The sequence below is a fragment of the Coregonus lavaretus genome (assembly GCF_964263955.1).
Source record: "Coregonus lavaretus genome assembly, chromosome: 9".
Taxonomy (NCBI): Eukaryota; Metazoa; Chordata; class Actinopteri; order Salmoniformes; family Salmonidae; genus Coregonus; species Coregonus lavaretus.
In genome coordinates this window covers 43,468,246-43,492,088 of record NC_139996.1, presented here as the reverse complement: position 1 = coordinate 43,492,088, position 23,843 = coordinate 43,468,246, and the positions used below count along the sequence as shown (strand labels likewise).

The 23,843-nt window shown below is 42.8% G+C and overlaps 1 protein-coding gene across 2 annotated transcripts in view; it reads left to right on the top strand.

Annotated features, from left to right (window-relative positions):
- Positions 1-23,843, top strand: part of LOC311134700 (calcium-dependent secretion activator 2-like) — a 239,946-nt gene that overhangs the window by 127,240 nt on the left and 88,863 nt on the right. For both annotated transcript variants that reach the window (XM_084168466.1, XM_084168465.1), the window contains exons 9-13: positions 1,008-1,074; positions 1,550-1,658; positions 1,968-2,171; positions 6,420-6,556; positions 17,782-17,969. In XM_084168466.1, coding sequence (XP_084024592.1) covers positions 1,008-1,074; positions 1,550-1,658; positions 1,968-2,171; positions 6,420-6,556; positions 17,782-17,969 — 705 coding nt within the window. The remainder of the gene's footprint in view (positions 1-1,007; positions 1,075-1,549; positions 1,659-1,967; positions 2,172-6,419; positions 6,557-17,781; positions 17,970-23,843) is intronic.

Below are 23,843 nucleotides of genomic sequence, written 5' to 3'. Positions count from 1 at the left end.
ACGGAACATTTTCCTGAAGCTGCGTATTTATTGGTCCGCACGTCTGGAGTCGCAAATGGGATCATGAGCGGCTGAAAGGTGTTTGAGTATGAACAGAAAATAATTTTCACAAGTGGATGATTACTTCTGCCTCATGTTACTCCCGGAGAATGGCCCAGATTTTCAGATCCGCATTCACGAGGCTCCCAACCTGGACTGGAGGCCTTTTCTTAAAGGGCAGCCCCTGTCCTCTTTACAAAGTGTTTTCACAATCTATGGAGTTCCCCTTTCCACTCTCCCATATCCCACATGCGTTATTCCACAGTGTTTGAGTTCCATGAATTGGCGATTGATTATGGAGCTTCCAGATTTTAATAATTCGCTTTCTGACCATGGTAAAGTTTTCCAAGGGAAGAGACTCAGAGAAAACATTTGCTTGGTTGTGTCATGGCCTAAATTATTATCAATCACAAAGCAATATGCTTCTACAATTTGGCCTATCACAGTTGGTATTTGCAATTCATAAAAATAAATGAGGCCTACCCTTTGTCACAATATTTGCAGCATAAACCTCATTCAAATGTTGTAGACCTATCATTTCTCACTGTGCCGGTAATAATGTATTTTTTATAAGAACACGTCTTATGTTCTCAGTGAAAGATGAAATAGTAGTCTATATTCTTGGAAATAATTTTGTAAAAGAGCTGCTCAATATTAGATTTTTAGATTTAACCTACAGCCTCTCGGTCACCTTGTAATCACATGTTTAATAGGCCTAGTTTTAAGGTATTACAATTCCTATATTAATCTGGACATCTTGTCATTTTTAGATGCAACTTGTGTTTTATATTTGATAAATAATATATTAAAATTGAATTTATATTGAATTGAATTTGCTTTGGGTTAATGATTCTTCAAATCTATAATCCCAACAGTGGTAAATTAATTTGACTTCCAGCTTCACAGTAATAAAACACAGTTAACATTAGATGTTTAAATTAAGATTCTTAATATTTCTGTATTTTTAGGTACCTTTATGCATTGGGACAGAGAGTTTGGAAACGTTGGAAAAGAAGATATTTCGTTCTTGTCCAGGTAGGCTAAATGTCATGATTCATTGACACTTTATTGAGAATAATACAATATTTTAAGGTCTACTTGCCTAATGTGTAACTTCTAACAGATTTCTTTTCGTTAAATGTTTATTTTTTTACCCTCCTTTGCACTTCATACACAAACCTTTATTAGTGTTTTCATAAAAATGTTGAATTAACTGTTCTAATATGTTATGGCACTTAACAGTTTTTGTTATTGCTGCATATTGTTGTGGCTTTAATTGACAGATTTGAAATCATGAAGCAACACATGTTGACCATGGAGAGAAATATGCAGCAATCTATAAAAGGCAGATGAAAAACTGTTGTGTAATGCAAGGATATTTTCTGGAAATTACAACCTCTTATACTATCTCACCTGATTCCCATATTTAAAAAACATAGCGTAATATTTGTTTTTAATCATTATAATGCCATTTTATACAGAGTGTGTGAACCCTTGTTAACTGTTGCAGGTCAGCCAATACACCTTTGCAATGTGCAGCTACAGAGAGAAGAAGTCTGAGCCCCATGAACTGATGCAGCTAGAAGGCTACACTGTGGACTACTCCGACCCCCAGCCTGGTACGCAAGCACGCATGCAAGTACACACGCAAGCACGCACGCAAGCACGTACGCAAGCACGCACGCAAGCACGCACGTAAGCACGCACGCAAGCACGCACGCACGCACGCAAGCACGCACGCAAGCACGTAGGCACGCACGCACACACGCACGCACACACAGGTAACTCACTTGTTACAACACTCACACTAACGCTGTGTTAAGACACTATACCATACTTTATTTATCCATCCATCTTGTCTCTTATGTTATGACCATCTCCACCACATTCTCTCTCTCTCTCTCTCTCTCTCTCTCTCTCTCTCTCAGGTCTCCAGGGTGGTCGAGTGTTCTTCAGTGCGGTCAAGGAGGGTGACTTGGTCGTGTTTGCCAATGATGACGAGCAGGACCGAATGCTGTGGGTTCAGGCCGTGTACCGCGCTACTGGCCAATCATACAAACCAATTCCACCCACCCAGAACCAGAACTGCAGAGCAGGGAACTCCCAGCCATACGCACCAATCTCACTGCTCAGTAGGTTCACTTCAACAGCATTTATTCCTTTATTCTTGAAAAATAAGATCATATAAATGGTAATTTGGCTGACATTTTTGCCTTACAATTAACCAATGTTCAGTTTACAGTTGACATCAAATATATTGGCACCCAGTATCTAAAATAAGTTTAAATTGAAAAAAAAACGTTGGTGTTCACACAAGTATTTGATTGATTTAATGACACAGGACCAAGAATAAAAAAATCTAAACTGAAATTGAGATGTTCAACTTCAAAGTAAAAAATGGCCTGGACTAAATTATTCAATATTAAAATGAATTTGGTTGGAGGCAAGTTATCTTGTTTACTGTGTAATTATCTCTCCTGTGGTAAGTTGCAGGTGTATACAGGGTAAGAATAGCCATTCAACCAGTTTTGAAAAGAGAAAACAGGACATTCTGCTCCATTGCAGTCCATTGTAAAGTTCAAGGGTGATAATATATTTGACCGCATCTGTATGCAATGAGTGATTGAACAAATTCAAACAGATGAATGTCTAACCTACTCACTTGACTGGAGAGGAGAGGAGAGTCTATGGCAAGGCAAAGTGTTCAGTGCTATAGCCAGAGATAGGACATTGATCGACTGAGCTATCGCTGGAACACACACACACACCAGCGGGGGGCTGATTTAGCATGTTAGCATGTGCTTGTCGTGCCGCTGTGTGTGTGGCAACACACTTTTCTCCCATCAGTCGAGAGAGAGAGAGAGAGTGTTTTCTTACACCAGAATCATTTTGATAATTCAAATGCACATACGTTCGTGGGGTTTACGTACGGTGAGTCTGTTATGTAATTTTATATAGGATTTTATTTAACTTGTTAGCATTATGCTACGGAAATTGAAGGGCTCGTTGAAATTGCTCTTTAACTGGGAACAACTCAAAGTGCTAAGTGTTGTTATGATTCAGTGTGTGAGTGTGTGTGTGTGTGTGTGTGTGTGTGTGTGTGTGTGTGTGTGTGTGTGTGTGTGTGTGTGTGTGTGTGTGTGTGTGTGTGTGTGTGTGTGTGTGTGTGTGTGTGTGTGTGTGTGTGTGTGTGTGTGTGCAGTCCCCTCTAATGATTGTGTCTCAGAGCTGTCTCTACACGCACCCTGGAGGAATTTTCCTGTAGTGTGATTGAAAGGTTAAACAACGAGCTAATAATCACACGCACACACACAGAGTAAAAGTACATTGTATACCAGTCTTCCTTGTCATCTCTCGTACCCCTCCTCTCAGACACACACACACACAAACATACACACAGGCACGACATAGGTTTTTTGCAACATGGTTGTTTTTGAAGGTCAGCGTTATCCTCAAGGAGATTTGAGCCCATTAGAGAATACCAGCTTCCTACACCATTAATAATATCCTTGCGTTGCCGTCAAAGGCTGCATTTGAGCATTGGTTTCAGTAATTGAACAGTCTAAGATACTGACTGTAGTAAACATGTTTTTGTTTCGCTGGCCTTCAATCATTCACTCATTGTTTGAATGAAACAACACCGTTTTAATATGTATAGTCAGACGTTATTGACCGGGATTGAATGTTGTGTGGAGATGTTATCGGTATATATGTTTACGTCATAAAAAGGCCATGCTGACCATATAGATAGTATAAAATTTTATAAAAAGTGTTCTACCACTTTTGTTGTATGCATGAAGGTAGTTTTAACGGAGATTCATTTCCAATAATGTATTGTAAACTTAGTAGAGATGTTGCTCCTGACTCGCAAATCTTTTCCCTTCCATGATTCACTGATTTGTGACACATCCATCACCTTCATCACGCTGATCTCTGTCAAGGTTCTTGTCAGTTTCTGTTTTGAAAAGCAGGTGTTTGAAGTTTAGTACTAAAGTCCAACCTGTCTCATAGTTTTAGCCGCTGTCATATTATAAATGACAGCCAAGTCTACCAGGACAGCTGAGACCTCTGAGCAGAGTTCTACTTAAGGTGTGTGTGTGTGTGGCGGGGAGCGATGCTGAGACTCCAATACCCTGTCCGTCCGCATCTGTCTCTCCCCTCAGTGCCCATGCCCGGTTTGCTCAAACAAATCAAATCACTCCGCCTGGTGTACCTGAGACGTTAACGCTCGGTGTCTCTCTCCGCCCACGTCGATAACCTGTCATCATCGGATCTGCCACCTCACTGGGAGATATGCCACATGGATATGACTGCTGCCGTGACAACACTGATGGGGCTTCAAAGAGAGGGATATGAAGAGAATGAGCGCCAACCCGTTGCACCTCCCCCTGTATCCATATCCTCTTCCCTAGTCCCACACCAGGCGTAAGGGATATACTCCTTCAGCTACGATTCAATAACTCCAGACACACACACAACAGTACATACCTCCTTCAAGCTGTCTAGCCACATAAACCCAACACACACGCCAACATTCCCCCCCCCCCCCCCACACACACACATAATACACACACTCTAACTGACCCGACTCCAACACTCCCTGTATAGAGACACACACACACACACACACAAACACACATTCTAACATCCCCCTCCCCTCATCTACAGATAATACTGTAGCTGGAAGTTAAAGATGACACAGATCAATAGGATTTCTCCTAGTGACTGGATAAGTTAACATCACACCTCCTTCTGCTGCCCCTAAATCAATACTGTCTCTCCCTCCCCGTCTCATCCTCAGCTTTAATCTATATCCCTTTGTCTCGTATTCTTTAGAATCTTCTTGTTCCTACCTTTCTCCGCACCTTACCCCAAATTACATTAAGGACACTCCGCATTTGGGGTAACGAATGTAAAATGACCTACATCAGAATTAAAGAAAAAGGGGGCCAAGGGAGCCAAAGGGCAGGAGTACATAAAAAGAAAGTGAAAGAAAGAAAGGAGAGAGCTTCGATTCCGAGTTGATTGTGGGGATTGCACTTCTGCTGCCTTTTTTTTACAAAAGCGACAGAGGAAGGCAAAAGGGGAGACACAAATGTCTGAGAGAGCGCTTGCAGGCAAAGCACTGGCTTTTCTCGGTTCATGCAAGAGTTGTGGATGAACCAGAAATGGCAGCGTTAATAAAAAGCAATCACTACTGCTTGTCTCGGGTGTGAAGCCGCGGCCATCGGAGGCGTGGGGGCAAAGATTATTTTCTCTACAGCCTTGGTCTTTTGTGGGGCCATGTGTCATGTGAAGAAAAGTCGGTCCCAAATGTATTTCTACAATATGGGAAAAGAGAGAGTGTTAGGCTTTTCATGAGGGTTGCTCATTCTGCTCGACACCAGCCATTAACTGGGACGAGTCTGAATGGACTAGAAATTAACCTGGGCACACGCAGGGCTGTCGTATCTGCCCTCGTCCTCTCTTTAGCACTTTCACCATCTCCCTTTTTCCTTTCAATGTTTTTTATTTATTAATTTCTCTGACCTGGCATGGCCTCATTGCATCTAGATGTTTATGGATGGGATGTGCGTTGTGTTATTTCCTGCTCTCTCCCTTCTTCCCTGTCCATTCACTGGCTCTTTGTGTGACATGAAAAATATCCAGCCTTAGAGACAGACAACGAGATGTAGGACACAAACACACACAAACACATACATACACAGGCTCTATATAGGAACAGTCATTAGGAAGGTTACTGAAAAGGTGACCCTTTAGTTTCAAGGTCAAGGCTTATCCATCACTGACCAAATGACTTACCTTTGTTCAAGTGATGCTTTACCAAGACTAAGAATGTCAGTGTCGTGACGAGACGCGTTACATGCTTGTGTTTGTGTCACAGTTTTTCCTCACATACTCTCGCTTGATGCAAGAGTTTCTGTCAGTTTCTCGTATTTACAGCTGAAATTTGGAAACTGGATTTCACAGAGTATCTCAAGCCAATGGAGGTGGGAACTAATAACCAAAGCAGTGAAAACTGACGATGCCAATGCAGTCGAATAGAATTCCCTCCTTTTTACACTCCCGTTTCACAGTTGTACTCAAAGGTGTGAATTGCTGTGCGCAGATGTTCCATCATTCTGTCTGCCTGTATGTTGGGATTTGATTTGAACGGGAGGAGTCTGTGCTACCGGGGATTGCAAAGTTGTACTCCATTGTTCAGTAAAATGATATATTTTCATTGATGGAGATGCAGGATGGAATGGATTTGTTTGGTCAACCGTTTCGCTAAAGCTCTTATACTCATTCGGACTCTCACCCTCTCTCTGTCTGCTTTTACTCTCTCTTTCTCTCACACTCTCACTCACTCTCTTTCTTTCTCTCTCCCGCTCTCTCAGGTCTGGATCACTCTCAGAGGCAGGGGGTAGAGGAGCTGATCTCTGCGGTGCCCTGTCAGTTCGACCACACCGTCTTGTTCCCAATGCTGCAGAAACAGACCCTACAGCACCGAATGAATGACTCCTTCTCCTGCCTGGTAAGAGAGAGAGGGGCAGAGTAAGATTGTCCTTAATTCAATGTTTATTTGTCTATATGCCGGACATTTCTGAAAGAAAGGAGACAGGTCTCCCATTTTGGGAGGCGGAGAGAAAGGCTCTACTAGGCCTAGCTTTAGGACTCTGCGTGCAGCAAGAATCTCATTCCTTGGGGGTTTGGGAACTCTCACACTCAACGAAGGGGGATAAACGGTGCTAATCAATACTTCCCAAGTAGAAACATGACCCTCAGGACAACTGCTGGGCCATATGTACCATAGTGGTCAATTCCCTTTAAATCCCAGGGAATTCAGGAATTGAGCTATACGCAGATTTTGAATGTGAAATGTAATAGTGTAAATAGGCCATCTTTCAGATTCAAAATCAGATCCAAGCCCTTTATATACTGCTGTTGAGATTGAGATTAAAGAGAGTTTATGAGCGTATGGTCAGCTAACGATTCCTCATTCAACTCAGACTAATGAGGGATGAGCTCCCTCCACACTGACACCTGTGCTTCTTTTATTTTCCTACCTGACTCATAAGGACTTCCCTTTATCTTTCACGAGAAGCTAGTAATTAGACTTATATAGTCAACCTCAACCCCCCTGTGTCTTTGCCATGTGAATGCCTTTGTTAATGACGAGGGCTTTGTGTATGAACTTGTAGTCCCCGTTGAAACCACATTCAGAATGACAAGGTCTTGGGACAGGAACGTCTGTTAAGAAGTTGATGGTAAATTTACATTTACATTTTAGTCATTTAGCAGACGCTCTTATCCAGAGCGACTTACAGTTAGTACATACATTATTTTATCGAACCCACAACCCTGGCGTTGCAAACGCCATGCTCTACCAACTGAGCTACATCCCCTGCCGGCCAAATCCCTCCCCTACCCTGGACGACGCTGGGCCAATTGTGCGCGCCGCCCCATGGGTCTCCCGGTCGCGGCCGGCTACGACAGAGCCTGGATCAGATTTGGGTTGTCAAACTTCAGAAACTCAGATTTCTTTGAAGGTTGTGGTACTTATGGAGTTTTCAAATGCCCAGGATGTTGTTGGTTTTATTTGAAATGTGAATAGAATCCTACTGTACATCAACACTTTGATACATCAAACAGTGTGGCTGCTATGTCCTGTCATCGAACAGCAGATGAACCAAGCAGAATCTTGGACTATAGCCAACCTGGAGTATACACACACATGTAGGTCTTTAGAAAAAGTCTGGATGGGTCTCAGGACATAAAAGAATCCTGTGGTCAAGCTTGAACATATACTGACCACTAAACTGGATATTATGTGTAAAACTATATTTAGCGTTTCATTGTCTGCGTGTTTGTAAAGGACACCCTTGAAAAGTATGTGAGTCATGTTAAAAGGGTTAAGGTTTAGGCTTGTGACATCCCCCCCCCCCCCCATACATACACACACACACACACACACACACACACACACACACACACAAACACATGCATGAAGACTCTCTAATACACACTACTAAGATTCTTCCTCATCATTGTGAAAGTGTTGCCAAACTAGTAGCTGGAATGGCCAGTCATGCTGAAACTTAATGTAAGTATTCAGACATACACACACACACACACGCACACACACCCTCCTCTCACTACGACACACCTCCTCCTTAGCCCTAACAAAGCAATTAAGATAATTTTAATTAGAAATATCACAGCTGACGAATAGCTCTTAATTGCTTTACGCTAGTCACATGAAAGAAAATACACTTGAATGAGGCCTTGAGAACAATGCTCAGAAAACAATATGCTCTGTCAAAACCTCTGTATTCACATACAGTGCCTTCAGAAAGTATTCATACCCCTTAACTTATTACACATTTTTGTTGTGTTACAGCCTGAATTCAAAATTGATTAAATATTTTTTTCCCCCCTCACCCATCTACACACAATACCTCATAATTACAGCTGTGAATCTTTCTGGGTAAGTCTCTAAGAGCTTTGCACACCTGGATTTTCCAATATTTGCCCATTTATTATTTTCAAAATGTTTCAAGATCTGTCAAATTGGTTGAGGATCATTGCTAGACAACCATTTTCAAGTCTTCCAAGCCAAAACCACAAATTCCTTTAATTTACAGTGTTAAATGACATTTACATTTACGTCATTTAGCAGACACTCTTATCCAGAGCGACTTACAAATTGGTGCATTCACCTTATAGCCAGTGGGATAACCACTTTACAATATTTATTTATTTTTAAATATTTATTTTTGGGGTGGGGCAAGGGGGGATTACTTTATCCTATCCCAGGTATTCCTTAAAGAGGTGGGGTTTCAAGTGTCTCCGGAAGGTGGTGAGTGACTCCGCTGTCCTGGCGTCGTGAGGGAGCTTGTTCCACCATTGGGGTGCCAGAGCAGCGAACAGTTTTGGCCCCCCTACCTGTGCTTCCGCAGAGGTAGGGGGGCCAGCAGGCCAGAGGTGGATGAACGCAATGCCCTCGTTTGGGTGTAGGGACTGATCAGAGCCTGAAGGTACGGAGGTGCCGTTCCCCTCACAGCTCCGTAGGCAAGCACCATGGTCTTGTAGCAGATGCGAGCTTCAACTGGAAGCCAGTGGAGTGTGCGGAGGAGCGGGGTGACGTGAGAGAACTTGGGAAGGTTGAACACCAGACGGGCTGCGACATTCTGGATGAGTTGTAGGGGTTAAATAACACTAATATGTGAGAACCACATTTTTTGTGAACTAATGTTTCATTTTGGCATTATAATAAGGTTGGTAGCAACATGGAAAATCATTGTGGAAATCTGTTGCAGCTCAAGTCGACTACAAAATCCACAATGCAATGCTCTCTATGGGCTGGCTGGCTAGCTAGCTAGGAAACGTAGCTACCACAATAATAACAAAGACAATTTCAGCATGTAACGTAGCTAGTTAGCTGTAAAATTGCCTAAACAAACTGCACTATCAATTTAGGAGTCTACAATCTCACCATGTTCAACCTGCAGATCGATATGCCTCACAGTGTGGAGTCTAACATTCGCAACGGCAGATATACTTTTGAGGAGATCGGAAATGCTATGACAATGGACCGCGCAGTGCATTCAGGGCGATTCTGGGACAAGGAGCACTCTCCTTCAAAGAGTGAATGGGAGTCTATTGGACGCTAGCTCAAAAACCCAACATTAGCACGAATTTCGTCAACAAGAAGTACAACATTACAAATCCTTTCCGAGATAACTAATTTGCTATCTGTATTATCGTATAGCTTTGGAATCTTGACATTACGTACTTTCGAGGAAAATAGGCACGTTTCTAATTTTTTTACATTTGACATTTTGCAGACGCTCTGATCCAGAGTGACTTACAGGAGCAATTAGGGTTAAGTGCCTTGCTCAACGGCACAACGACAGATTTTTCACCTAGCCAGCTGGAGTATTTGAACCGGCAACCTTTTGGTTACTGGCCCAATGCTCTTAACCACTAGGCTACATGCTTCACTTCTGGTCCTCTGTAGCTCAGCTGGTAGAGCACGGCGCTTGTAACGCCAAGGTAGTGGTTTATCAAAATACAAATAAACTGAAATATCACATTTACATAAGTATTCAGTCCCTTTACTCAATACTTTGTTGAAACACCTTTGGCAGCGATTACAGCCTCAAGTCTTCTTGGGTATGACGCTACAAGCTTGGCACAGCTCTATTTGGGGAGTTTCTCCCATTCTTCTCTGCAGATCCTCTCAAGCTCTGTCAGGTTGGAGCGTCGCTGCACAGTCTCTCCAGAGATGTTCAATCAGGTTCAAGTCCGGGCTCTGGCTGGGCCACTCAAGGACATTCCGAGACTTGTCCCGAAACCACTCTTGCGTTGTCTTGGCTGTGTGCTTAGGGTTGTTGTCCTGTTTGAAGGTGAAGCTTTGCCCCAGTCTGAGGTTCTGAGCGTTCTGGAGCAGGTTTTCATCAAGGATCTCTCTGTACTTTGCTCTGTTCATCTTTCCATCGATCCTGACTAGTCTCCCAGTCCCTGCCGCTGAAAAACATCCCCACAGCATGATGCTGCCACTACCATATTTCACCGTAGGGATGGTGCCAGGTTTCCTCCAGACGTGACGCTTGGCATTAAGGCCAAAGAGTTCAATCTTGGTTTCATCAGACCAGATAATCTTGTTTCTCATGGTCTGAGAGTCCTTTAGGTGCCTTTTGGGAAACTCCAAGCTGGCTGTCATGTACAGTGGGGAGAACAAGTATTTGATACACTGCCGATTTTGCAGGTTTTCCTACTTACAAAGCATGTAGAGGTCTGTAATTTTTATCATAGGTACACTTCAACTGTGAGAGACGGAATCTAAAACAAAAATCCAGAAAATCACATTGTATGATTTTTAAGTAATTCATTTGCATTTTATTGCATGACATAAGTATTTGATACATCAGAAAAGCAGAACTTTATATTTGGTACAGAAACCTTTGTTTGCTATTACAGAGATCATACGTTTCCTGTAGGTCTTGACCAGGTTTGCACACACTGCAGCAGGGATTTTGGCCCACTCCTCCATACAGACCTTCTCCAGATCCTTCAGGTTTCGGGGCTGTCGCTGGGCAATATGGACTTTCAGCTCCCTCCAAAGATGTTCTATTGGGTTCAGGTCTGCAGACTGGCTAGGCCACTCCAGGACCTTGAGATGCTTCTTACGGAGCCACTCCTTAGTTGCCCTGGCTGTGTGTTTCGGGTCGTTGTCATGCTGGAAGACCCAGCCACGACCCATCTTCAATGCTCTTACTGAGGGAAGGAGGTTGTTGCCCAAGATCTCGCGATACATGGCCCCATCCATCCTCCCCTCAATACGGTGCAGTCATCCTGTCCCCTTTGCAGAAAAGCATCCCCAAAGAATGATGTTTCCACCTCAATGCTTCACGGTTGGGATGGTGTTCTTGGGGTTGTACTCATCCTTCTTCTTCCTCCAAACACGGCGAGTGGAGTTTAGACCAAAAAGCTCTATTTTTGTCTCATCAGACCACATGACCTTCTCCCATTCCTCCACTGGATCATCCAGATGGTCATTGGCAAACTTCAGACGGGCCTGGACATGCGCTGGCTTGAGCAGGGGGACCTTGCATTCGTTGCAGGATTTTAATCCATGACGGCGTAGTGTGTTACTAATGGTTTTCTTTGAGACTGTGGTCCCAGCTCTCTTCAGGTCATTGACCAGGTCATGCCGTGTAGTTCTGGGCTGATCCCTCACCTTCCTCATGATCATTGATGCCCCACGAGGTGAGATCTTGCATGGAGCCCCAGACCGAGGGTGATTGACCGTCATCTTGAACTTCTTCCATTTTCTAATAATTGTGCCAACAGTTGTTGCCTTCTCACCAAGCTGCTTGCCTATTGTCCTGTAGCCCATCCCAGCCTTGTGCAGGTCTAAAATTTTATCACTGATGTCTTTACACAGCTCTCTGGTCTTGGCCATTGTGGAGAGGTTGGAGTCTGTTTGATTGAGTGTGTGGACAGGTGTCTTTTATACAGGTAACGAGTTCAAACAGGTGCAGTTAATACAGGTAATGAGTGGAGAACAGGAGGGCTTCTTAAAGAAAAACGAACAGGTCTGTGAGAGCCAGAATTCTTACTGGTTGGTAGGTGATCAAATACTTATGTCATGCAATAAAATGCAAATTAATTACTTAAAAATCATACAGTGTGATTTTCTGGATTTTTGTTTTAGATTCCGTCTCTCACAGTTGAAGTGTACCTAGGATAAAAATTACAGACCTCTACATAATTTGTAAGTAGGAAAACCTGCAAAATCGACAGTGTATCAAATACTTGTTCTCCCCACTGTACCTTTTTCTGAGCAGTGGCTTCCGTCTGGCTACTCTACCATAAAGGCCTGATTGGTGGAGTAGAGATGGTTGTCCTTCTGGAAGGTTCTCCCATCTCCACAGAGGAACTCTGGAGCTCTGTCAGAGTGACCATCAGGTTCTTGGTCACCTCCCTGACCAAGGCCCTTCTCCTCCAATTGCTCAGTTTGGCCGAGCGGCCAGCTCTAGGAAGAGTCTTGGTAGTTCCAATCTTCTTCCATTTAAGAATGATGGAGGCCACTGTGTTCTTGGGACCTTCAGTGCTTCAGACATTTTTTGGTACCCTTCCCCAGATCTGTGCCTCGACACAATCCTGTCTCAGAGCTCTACGGATAATTCCTTCGACCTCATGGCTTGGTTTTTGCTCTGACATGCACTGTCAACTGTGGGACTGTATATAGACAGGTGTGTGCCTTTCCAAATCATGTCCAATCAATTGCATTTACCACATGTGGACTCCAATCAATTGTAGAAACATCTCAAGGATGATCAATGGAAACAGGATGCACCTGAGCTCAATTTCGAGTCTCATAGCAAAGGGTCTTAATACTTATGTAAATAAGGTATTTATATTTTGTATTTTTAATACATTCTAAAAACCTGTTTTCGCTTTGTCATTATGGGGTATTGTGTGTAGATTGATTTTGGATTTTTTTTTTGTTTTAATACATTTTAGAATAAGGCTGTAACGTAACAAAATGTGGAAGAAGTCAAGGGGTCCGAATACTTTCCGAATGCACTGTATACACTCACTTTGAGATGGGATTGCGTGACGATTAGCTTAGCAACCGCGTGACGCAGCATGACAACATGAACGCAATTGGTCGACATTCTGCTGGGTGGAGCGTTATACGTTCCTTCATTCATTGGATTCCTATCTCCTTTCTATAATATCTCTGGCAACAACACCATACAATTCACCCTGGACTAAAGAGAGAAATGTGCTAGATCCTCGAGGTAGGAATATCACAAAAATATGATCAAGGGCTCATTCGAGAGAAGACATCCTCCCGAGTTATGACATCGGCCAGTATTGAAATCTGACATGTATGATAGACAATTTCGAGATCTAAAAGTCATTTTCCTATTAACTTCCAGTGTAGTGAGAGCAACTTTATAATAATAATAATAAAAATATGCCATTTAGCAGACGCTTTTATCCAAAGCGACTTACAGTCATGCGTGCATAAATTTTTTTATGTGTATGGGTGGTCCCGGGGATCGAACCCACTACCTTGGCGTTACAAGCGCCGTGCTCTACCAGCTGAGCTACAGAGGACCACACGGTGCTATGTCATGTCGGCCGGATTTCTGCCTGCTCGAATGCCAATAACTCAGATACACATGAAAAAAAAACATGAAATGGCCCAGGGAATCGATAGAATATCACTCAGAGATGCACAAAAACAATATAACATTCAAAATGGGTGAACCTTTCCTTTAAGTCAAAACTGTAAGTCGGCCACTCAGGAACATTCACTGTCTTCTTGGTAAGCAACTCCAGTGTAGATTTGACCTTGTGTTTTAGGTTATTGTCCTGCTGAAAGGTGAATTAATCTCCCAGTGTCTGGTGGAAAGCAGACTGAACCAGGTTTTCCTCTAGGATTTTGCCTGTGCTTAGCTCTATTCTGTTTAATTTTTATCCTGAAAAACTCCCCAGTCCTTAATGATTATGAGCATACCCATAACATGATGCAGCCACCACTATGCTTGAAAATATGGAGAGTGGTACTCAGTAATGTGTTGTATTGGATTCGCCAGAAACATAACACTTTCTTTGTATTCAGGACAAAAAGTGAATTGCTTTGCCACATTTTTTGCAGTATTACTTTAGTGACTTGTTGCAAACAGGATGCATGTTTTGGAATATTTGTATTCTGTACAGGCTTCCATCTTTTCACTCTGTCAAAGGTTAGTATTGTGGAGTAACTACAATGTTGTTGATCCATCTTGAGTTTTGTCCTATCCTAGCCATTAAACTCTGTAACTGTTTTAAAGTCACTATTGGCCTCATGGTGAAATCCCTGAGCGGTTTCCTTCCTCTCTGGCAACTGAGGATCCCTGTATTTTTGTAGTGACTGGGTGTATTGATACACCATCCAAATTGTAATGATTAATTACTTCACCATTTTGTTATTTTTTATTTATTTAACCTTTATTTAACTAGGCAAGTCAGTTAAGAAGAAACCCGGAAGACGCAGGGCCAATTGTGCGCTGCCCTATGGGACTCCCAATCACACCCAGTTGTGATACAGCCTGGAATCGAACCAGGGGGTCTGTAGTGACGCCTCAAGCACTGAGATGCAGTGCCTTAGACCGCTGTGCCATTCAGGAGCAATAGGGATATTCAATGTGTGTTTTGTTTTTGTTTTTTTACCTATCTACAAATAGGTGGCATTCTTTGCGAAGCATTGGAAAACCTCCCTGGTCTTTTTGGTTGAATCTGTGTTTGAAATTCACTGTTCGACTGATGGACCTTACAGATGTGTGGGTTAGAGAGATGAGGTAGTCATTAAAAAATAATGTTAAAAACTATTATTGCACACAGAGTGAGTCCATGTAACTTTTATGTGACTTATTAAGCTAATATTTACTCCTGAATGTATTTAGGCTTGCAATAAGAAAGGGGTTGAATACTTATTGACTCCAGACATTTCAGCTTTTCATTTTTTATGAATTTGTAACGAACATTTAAAAACATATTTCCGGGGTATTGTGTCTGGGCCAGTGACAAAAAAATATAAATTTAATCAATTTTAAATTCACGCTGTAATGGAACAACATTTGGAAAAGGTCAAGGGGTGTGAACACTTTCTGAGAGCGCTGTAAGTCAACTGTAGCTGTCATAATGTAAATTAGCAGTTCATCATCTAGTGACATGAAACAGTCTTTAGAAAACTGATTACATACATGTAGTGAAGTATTTGATTTTGAAGTAAAGTAATGATTAAAGTAAGGTCACCAGGTTAGGTTTTTCAAAAAGTGACACGACAACTTTAATTCTAGCTGGTTCCATTTTGCGAGGGGTCACATTTACAAGAGCTATGACACAGAGTTGACCAACACCGGCCTAGCAGATCCCCTGTCGCTCAGCACACAGGAACCATGTTCGTTAGAGATAGTCAGCTCGTTAATAGCTAATTGAGCGGTCAGTGCCAAGACTTGAGTGGGCCATCTGTTTGTCACAGTGGAACATCTTGTCAAATGCTGCCAGGCTGCAGAGCGCTCAGCTGTATTCTTTTGTAGTGTTTTATATATATATATATATATATATATATATATATAGAGAGAGAGAGAGAGAGAGAGAGAGAGAGAGAGAGAGAGAGAGAGAGAGAGAGAGAGAGAGAGAGAGAGAGAGAGAGAGAGAGAGAGAGAGAGAGAGAGAGAGAGAGAGAGAGAGAGGTAGGAGTTACAGAGCGAAAAAAAAAAAGGAAATGAGAGAAAGAATGCTAAAAAGGAAATGTGTGGTGAATGCCTCCTTGTCAGTCAGGTCATATCCAACTGTCTTAGTGGAGCCCGTTTTTATTGACTGTACAAAGAGTCTGCCAGTACATTAAGACATGAAGGAATCCTATTGTATCCCAGTCCCAATCAGGATGGCTCAAGGTTGCTAATATTTGCAGTATGAGGAAGACCGAGAATTGGAGCCCTTTATCATTTGTATCCATCGGCATGTTGTTGTTTCTGACTCAAAATCGGAAGAACATTTTAAATATTTATTCAGCCTTCCATGTAAAAGTATATCAAGAGCAACATTAATGTGGAAATAGAAGCTAGTCAGACTCAGACAGGGGGCACAGTATTGCGCATGTCTGGGTCGCTCCCAGGTCAACCGTCGCCACCCAAAGAGTCTTGGTTGCTATGCCAGGGATCTATTGGCGTTGTCGTGGGCGACTGCTCAGTGGAGGTGCTAATTTGTTAATATTCCTTCCGAGAGGCGTCTTAATTAGGTTTGTAAGATTCATGCCTAATTTAGTTATTATGCGCGGAATGAATGAACTAATGAATGTTCCAGGATTTCAGATCACTCCACGCTTCCTATTTCACGCGTGACATTTTTTGCCTGTGAATTAATTGTTGGTGGTTAACCTTGCGCTCCTTTGTTTAATTGTTGGAAAAAGTCTGGGATTTTTTCTTTAAAGGAAAATTCCACCCAAAACCACAAATTCTTATAATTTACAGTGTTAAATAACACTCATGTGAGAACAAACATTTTTGTGAACAAATGTTTAGTTTTGTCATTATAATAAGGTTGGTAGCAACATGTGAAAATCTGTTGCGACTCAAGTCAACTACAAAACCCACAATGCAATGCTCTCTCTATGGGCTGGCTGGCTAGCTAGCTACACACAATAATACCAATATCAGCATGTGAAGTAGCTAGTTAACTGTAATATCGCCTAAACAAACTGCACTATCAATTTAGTCTAGAATCTCATCATGTTCAACCTGCAGAACGATATGCCTCGCAGAGTGGAGTCTGCCATTCGCAACGGCACCATGCAATGCACCCTGGACTGAAGAGGCAGGCAAATAGGAGAAATGGGGTGGACCCTCTGCTAAATTACAAATTTCTCAAGGTAGGAATATCGCAAAAATATGATCAATGGCCAGTATTGAAATCTGACATGTATGATAGACGTTTTCGCAATCTAAATGTCGTATTCCTATTAACTTCCAGTGTAGTGAGAGCGGCTTTATCGCAATGCTACGTCATACCTGCCAAATTTCTGCCTGCTTGAACGGCAATAGCGCTGATACACATGAAAACATGAAATTACCTTGGGAATCGATAGAACATCGCTCAGAGATGCACAAAAACAATATAACATTCAAAATGGGTGAATCTGCAGAGGGTTGTATCTTAGCTGTCAAATGTGCTGTATTTACAGTGATAATTGAGCATCTGTTATAGCTCCTGCTTTAAACTTATAGATTGCCTTTATTTTTGTTTGAAAATGTGTACCCTAGTTTTGAAAATCCCTAGTTTTTAACATAATTTAGTTGTTCAATTAAATAAAAAGAATCCAATCAGTAGAATGTTGGCATAGAAGGCTTAGCTATGGCCCATAGTCTGGTCCAGCAGTAATGCTCTCTTCTACGGAACCATATACATCCCCCGCTGCGGTGGGATCACGGTTCGATCCCCACATCCACATCAGCCCTACACATGTATTTCTCAACCCTTTACTCTTCCCCCTGCTTATCTGCTCCCATCCTTTTACAAGTAAATTAAAATATGTAAGTAGTTCGGAATTCCATTCTCAAAAAAAAAAAAAATGTAATTATCGATCAATTTTTTTCTACAGATTCCAGCAGACAATCCAGTCAGAGACCATCAGTGGCAGGCTCCCCAATAACTCAAAGCTGTCCTCTCTAGCCTTTCCTCTGTTTGTGTCCACAGGGATGGTTCAGTCCAGGTCAGGTGTTTGTGCTGGATGAGTACTGCGCCCGCTACGGTGTGAGGGGCTGCAACCGCCACCTCAGCTACCTCCGGGATCTGATGGAGTACTCTGAGAACAACACCCTGGTCGACCCCACTCTCCTGCATTACAGCTATGCCTTCTGCGCCTCCCACATCCATGGCAATAGGTACATACATCGACAAGCTCCACAAACAAGTTACGAAAGTGTTGTATACCGTGTTGTATTACATCAACTACAGGTTTTTGCTTTTACTGTTTGATAAACTGAAATGTTGTCTCCAGAGCTCAGATGGTCAGTGTCCAAAAAATATACAAATAAAAATAACCAGTAAAAAGACTCAATGTTGTTCACACACTTCCATTCATTGCCCCTACACAGGTACAGTGCATTCGGAAAGTATTCAGACCCCTTCACTTTTACCACATTTTGTTACGTTACAGCCTTATTCTAAAATTTATGAAATATATATTTTTTCATCAATCTACACACAATACCCCATAACGACAAAGCAAAAACAGGTTTTTAGAAATGATGGCAAATTTATTAAAAATAACAAATAAAAATACCTTATTTACATAAGTATTCAGACCCTTTGCTATGAGACTTGAAATTGAGCTCAGGTGCATCCTGTTTCTATTGATTATCCTTAAGATGTTCCTACAACTTGATTGGAGTCCACCATGATTTGAAAAGGCACACACCTGTCTATATAAGGTTCCACAGTTGACAGTGCATGTCAGAGCAAAAACCAAGCCATGAGGTCGAAGGAATTATCCGTAGAGCTCCGAGACAGGATTGTGTCGAGGCACAGATCTGGGGAAGGGTACCAAAAAATGTCTGCAGCATTGAAGATCCCCAAGAACACAGTGGCCTCCATCATTCTTAAATGGAAGAAGTTTGGACCCACCAAGACTCTTCCTAGAGCTGGCCGCCCGGCCAAACTGAGCAATCGGGGGAGAAGGGCCTTGGTCAGGGAGGTGACCAAGAACCCAATGGTCACTCTGACAGAGCTCCAGAGTTCCTCTGTGGAGATGGGAGAACCTTCCAGAAGGACAACCATCTCTGCAGCACTCCACCAATCAGGCCTTTATAGTAGAGTGGCCAGACGGAAGCCACTCCTCAGTAAAAGGCACGACAGCCCGCTTGGAGTTTCCCAAAAGGCACCTAAAGGACTCTCAGACCATGAGAAACAAGATTCTCTGGTCTGATGAAACCAAGATTGAACTCTTTGGTATGAAAACCAAGCGTCACGTCTGGAGGAAACCAGGCACCGCTCATCACCTGGCCAATACCATCCCTACGGTGAAGCATGGTAGTGGCAGCATCATGGTGTGGGGATGTTTTTCAGAGGCAGGGACTGGGAGACTAGTCAGGATCGAGGGAAAGATGAACGGCGCAAAGTACAGAGAGATCCTTGATGAAAACCTGCTCCAGAGCGCTCAGGACCTCAGACTGGGGTGAAGGTTCACCTTCCAACAGGACAACGACCCTAAGCACAGCCAAGACAACGCAGGAGTGGCTTCGGGACAAGTTTTGAATGTCCTTGAGTGGCCCAGCCAGAGCCCGGACTTGAACCCGATTGAACATCTCTGGAGAGACCTGAAAATAGCTGTGCAGTGATGCTCCCCATCCAACCTGACAGAGCTTGAGAGGATCTGCAGAGAAGAATGGGAGAAACTCCCCAAATAGAGCTGTGCCAAGCTTGTAGCGTCATACCCAAGAAGACTTGAGGCTGTAATCGCTGCCAAAGGTGCTTCAACAAAGTACTGAGTAAAGGGTCTGAATACTTATGTAAATGTGATATTTCCGCAGTACATGTCTAAAAACCTGTTTTTGCTTTGACATTACGGGGTATTGTGAGTAGATTGATGAGGAAAAAATATAAATTCATTTCAGAATAAGGCAGTAACGTAACTAAATGTGGAAAAAGTGAAGGGGTCTGAATACTTTCCGAATGCACTGTACACACACTTTCACACTCTCCACATACGCTGCTGCTACTCTGTTTGTTTTCTATCCTGATTGCCTAGTCACTTTTACCCCTACCTACATGTACATATTACCTCAACTACTTTGTACCCCTGCACATTGACTCAGTACCAGTGGTCCTTGTATATGGCCTCATTATTGTTATTTATTGTGTTACTATTTTCTAATTTTATTTGCAAATGTTCTTACTTTTTTTCTTTGCGTTGTTGGGAAAGGGCTCGTAAGTAAGCATTTCACGGTAAAGTCTACACCTGTTGTATATTTGGCTCATGCGACAGATACATTTCTATTTCATTTATAGGCTGTCATACGTGTATACGGATTTCTCCTCTCAGAAATCAAGGATTTTATTTGTGTCCTGGCCAAAAGAATAAGTCAAAGAAAAACTGGGGGCTTTTGTGTAAAGTAAAGACGAGTCTTGCAAAGGGACTTGACAATACCACAATAGTAACCACCCGTGTTGGCCCCTTCTTTGCAGTGGCTATGTTGGGCCTCATTTCTCCATTATTTGAGAAGGAGGGAGAACGTGTACAGAGACTCTCACAAATTAGTACTTAGCTTTTAACTCTGCATCAGAGTGTAATATGATTAGAAAATAATTACAGGTTCAGCATCAGCTTTTAATAGGTAATGATAATTGTTCCCTTTCCTCCCTACTTGTTTTCTCTTTTTTGGGGGTTTATCATGATTCATTTCTACACACAATTTCTCAAACCATATATGGTTGAGGGTTATCATTTAGATTTAACTAAATATCCAAGGTTTTTACATCCAGAAATGTTTTCATTACCAACAAATAATTATTATCAAATATTATCATATTTTCAGGACGTGTAACACTAACACGCATCCATTGGTACTTTTCTCAAAGGCACAAGTTATTAGTTTCTTGTATTTAGTCCGATATGAGCAGTATACCTTGGCCACTTGTCGGCTTAACAGCTCCACTCTGTTTCCCACTTACAGTTCTCTTACGGCTATTAGTTTCCCACTTACCTCAAATAACCCCCACTTGACTTCCCCTGTGATAAATGCTAATATATGTGCTTTCTCTCTTTGCTCAGTAATTTAGCAAATTAGAACAGTAATGATTAGCCTCTCTGAGTAATCACCACGTATAAACGTGAGAGATTGCTGGAACTGGCTTTTTGTCAGTTGGAGCTCTAATTTGAATAATTGATGCCTATTCAGTACTCTCGATGTTGGCAGAGAGGGCGGGGAAGGGAGTGGAGGCATTGGGTAGCATAAGGCCACAGACAGAGAGAGTGGAGGTAGTTTTATGCAACAGCCGTATGCAATCTGTGACTTTCTTGTCTTGTCAAAAGTGCTGGGCCTGTTTCTAAACGAAGGGGATGGATCTTGGCGAATGTATACTTTATTTTAAATTACATAAATAATATAAAATCTGTCAGATCTACTTTGTACACAAAACCCATGCCCTTTCTTCGTGATGTGTGTGTGCGTACCCATTTTGGGATTAGCCTTTGCACTTGGAGACCAATAGTTGTCAAAGAACTGGTTGATTTGAGGTTACTATTTCCTTATCAGAGCTGTCATTTTCGGTTCTCAGTTAATAGGTTAGAGGCTGTTGCACAAAATTCATTTTCTGCTAGATAATGTAAGTCTTTAACAATCACAATCTTTGTACAATGGTTGTGAATGTGGCTTGTGATTTCAGAATAAAAGTTGTCATTGAAAAGGGGACACTTGCTAACTTTGTAACAACTTTTGTGGATCACTGGTTTTGATTGACAGATCGAGAAAGAGTGGACTCGTTGAGCTTTGCCACCGCCATGGGTTCATGCAGGTTTGGCTTCCATCTTCATGAAGATAGCTATTTGGGAGCGGTGCAAGGTTACAGGAGCCCATGGCAAGGAGGGCCAAAGGGCAGCACTGTGAGCTGTTATGAGCCTTGTGGAAAGTGACAGTGGACACATAATCTTCTGCTCACCTCCCTCTCACCTGTCACTTCCTATCCCCCGCCTCTCAGAGACGTCCGGCTCTCATGGGCTCGGAATGTGACTTGAGCTTTTACTTCTGTAACCCCAACTCCCCCATGCCACCCATCCCCTGTGTCTCCTAACTGTCACCCATGTCTGTTCCCCACGCTGCTAAAGGGAGGAGACACACACACACGGTGCCCTGCCATGCGTGGCCGCTGCCTCACCGTCAGATGATGCCCACTCCATCGGATGTGATTAACCCAGAGATCCTGAGGTTTGGAGCGTGTTCGAAGATGACAGTCAACACTTACAGATGAGCCATATCCACTGTAAACACCCTGACAGTAACCCACAGCCCCATCCTGGAGCCTGTTAACCCTTTGTGAGTGGGGGTCAGCATTTAGCCTCCACTCAAACACGCTCGCTTCATTTAGCAGCAACAATGCCTCTGCCCTCGACAAGCTGTCGCACTTTGTCCAACTCTGACGTGTGCAGCCAAGCATGACAGGAAGTTTGATTGGATTTGATAGCAGTCAGTGAAAAGCTATTACGGGAAAGCCAGTTACATGTACAGGGGTTCTACTTGATATTTTTTAATGGCCTATCAGGGTATTTTCAATTTGGCCTGTTGCCAACCATTTTTGGTTAACAACGCAGGCTTAGAGTGCTGGTACACTTTGAATGTTACAAGGATACCAACATAGAGATGTTATGTATTAGAGGACTGAACAACTGAAGTGACAGTCTATTTCTTGTCCGACTCCATACTACAAAACTGTCAGTATTGACCAACCTTGCAATCTGGTGTTTTGCTTGTGTTAATGTGACTATATTTGTATAAGGCATGTTCCCTTTTCTAAATGAACAGATTCCCTATCCTTGTTAATTGAATTTCAGCAACTGGTCAGCTCTCAGGACCCATGGGCTTGGGCTTGGACTAAGGTCGAGTGTGGGAGGCCTAGTCTATGGCCTAAGGCTGAAGATGGGGAAGCTGCAGAACATGACCCTTATATCTTCATCTGGACATTTGGGCTGGAGTGTGAGGGAGGAACAGAACAAGAAATCCACTGCCTTCTTTTTACCACGACATAAAAGAAAATGTCCTTGCCATCACATGAGCGAGCACTATCCTTTATCTGTTCCTTTGGGATTAGCTGGTGCTTGTTAAAGGGGGTGGCAGCAGGGGGGGTTAATGAATTGACAGATTTAAGGAACAACAGGGTTTACAAGTTGTCCTTACAAGTGCTTTTGTGGAGAGGGGGTTGCTTTTCATTGTAGATCAGGGCCTTTTGGTAATTAAGCGGAGAGGAGTTGAAGTGAAGGCCTTATGTCCATAATAATAATACATGGGACTTAAATATAGCTTTTCAATGAGCCAAAGTCACTTTACAATTATAGAAACTAAACAAAAAACTGATATTAAAACATAACAATGCCAGATTAAGCAGTAAGAAACAAAAACATGAAACAAAGGGGATAGGGCTAAAGAAGGGAAAAGTGTGATGTGTCAGTGGATGAGTGAGCGAGCAGGTGTTGTGCATGTGTGTATGTGTGTGAGAGAGATTGTGTGTGTGAGAGAGTGTTTGTGTGTGTGGGGTGGGGAGGGACTAAAAGATAATGGACTCAGAGTCACGGATTGCTGGAGAGGGAGTTCCAGAGCTTTGGAGCAAACCTGGAGAAGGCCCTGTTGCCAAAGCTCTGAAGCGTGAACCAGAGAAAGGCAAGGTGGCCTGCTTTGGTGGAACAGAGTGAGCGTATGGGTTGGGTGGGGAGAAGAAGGTCAGAGAGGTAAGGGGGGACAAGGTGGTGAAGAGCTTTGTAGGTCAGAAGGAGGAGGATCTTGTCATTAATGCGGTGGGAGACATGGAGCCAGTGGAGTTCACAGAGGACGTGGGTGATTTGCTGCCAGTGTGGGTGAGGAGTCGGGCTGCAGAGTTCTGAACCATTTGGAGCTTATAGAGGGAGCGAGAGTAGTGAGTTGCAGTAGTCGAGACGGGAGGAGATGAATGCGTGGATGAGGGTTTCAGCGGCAGTACGGGAGAGGGAGGACCTGACTCGAAGGAGAGGGTCCAAGATGACGCCAAGGTGCGTGGGGTGAGGGAGAGAC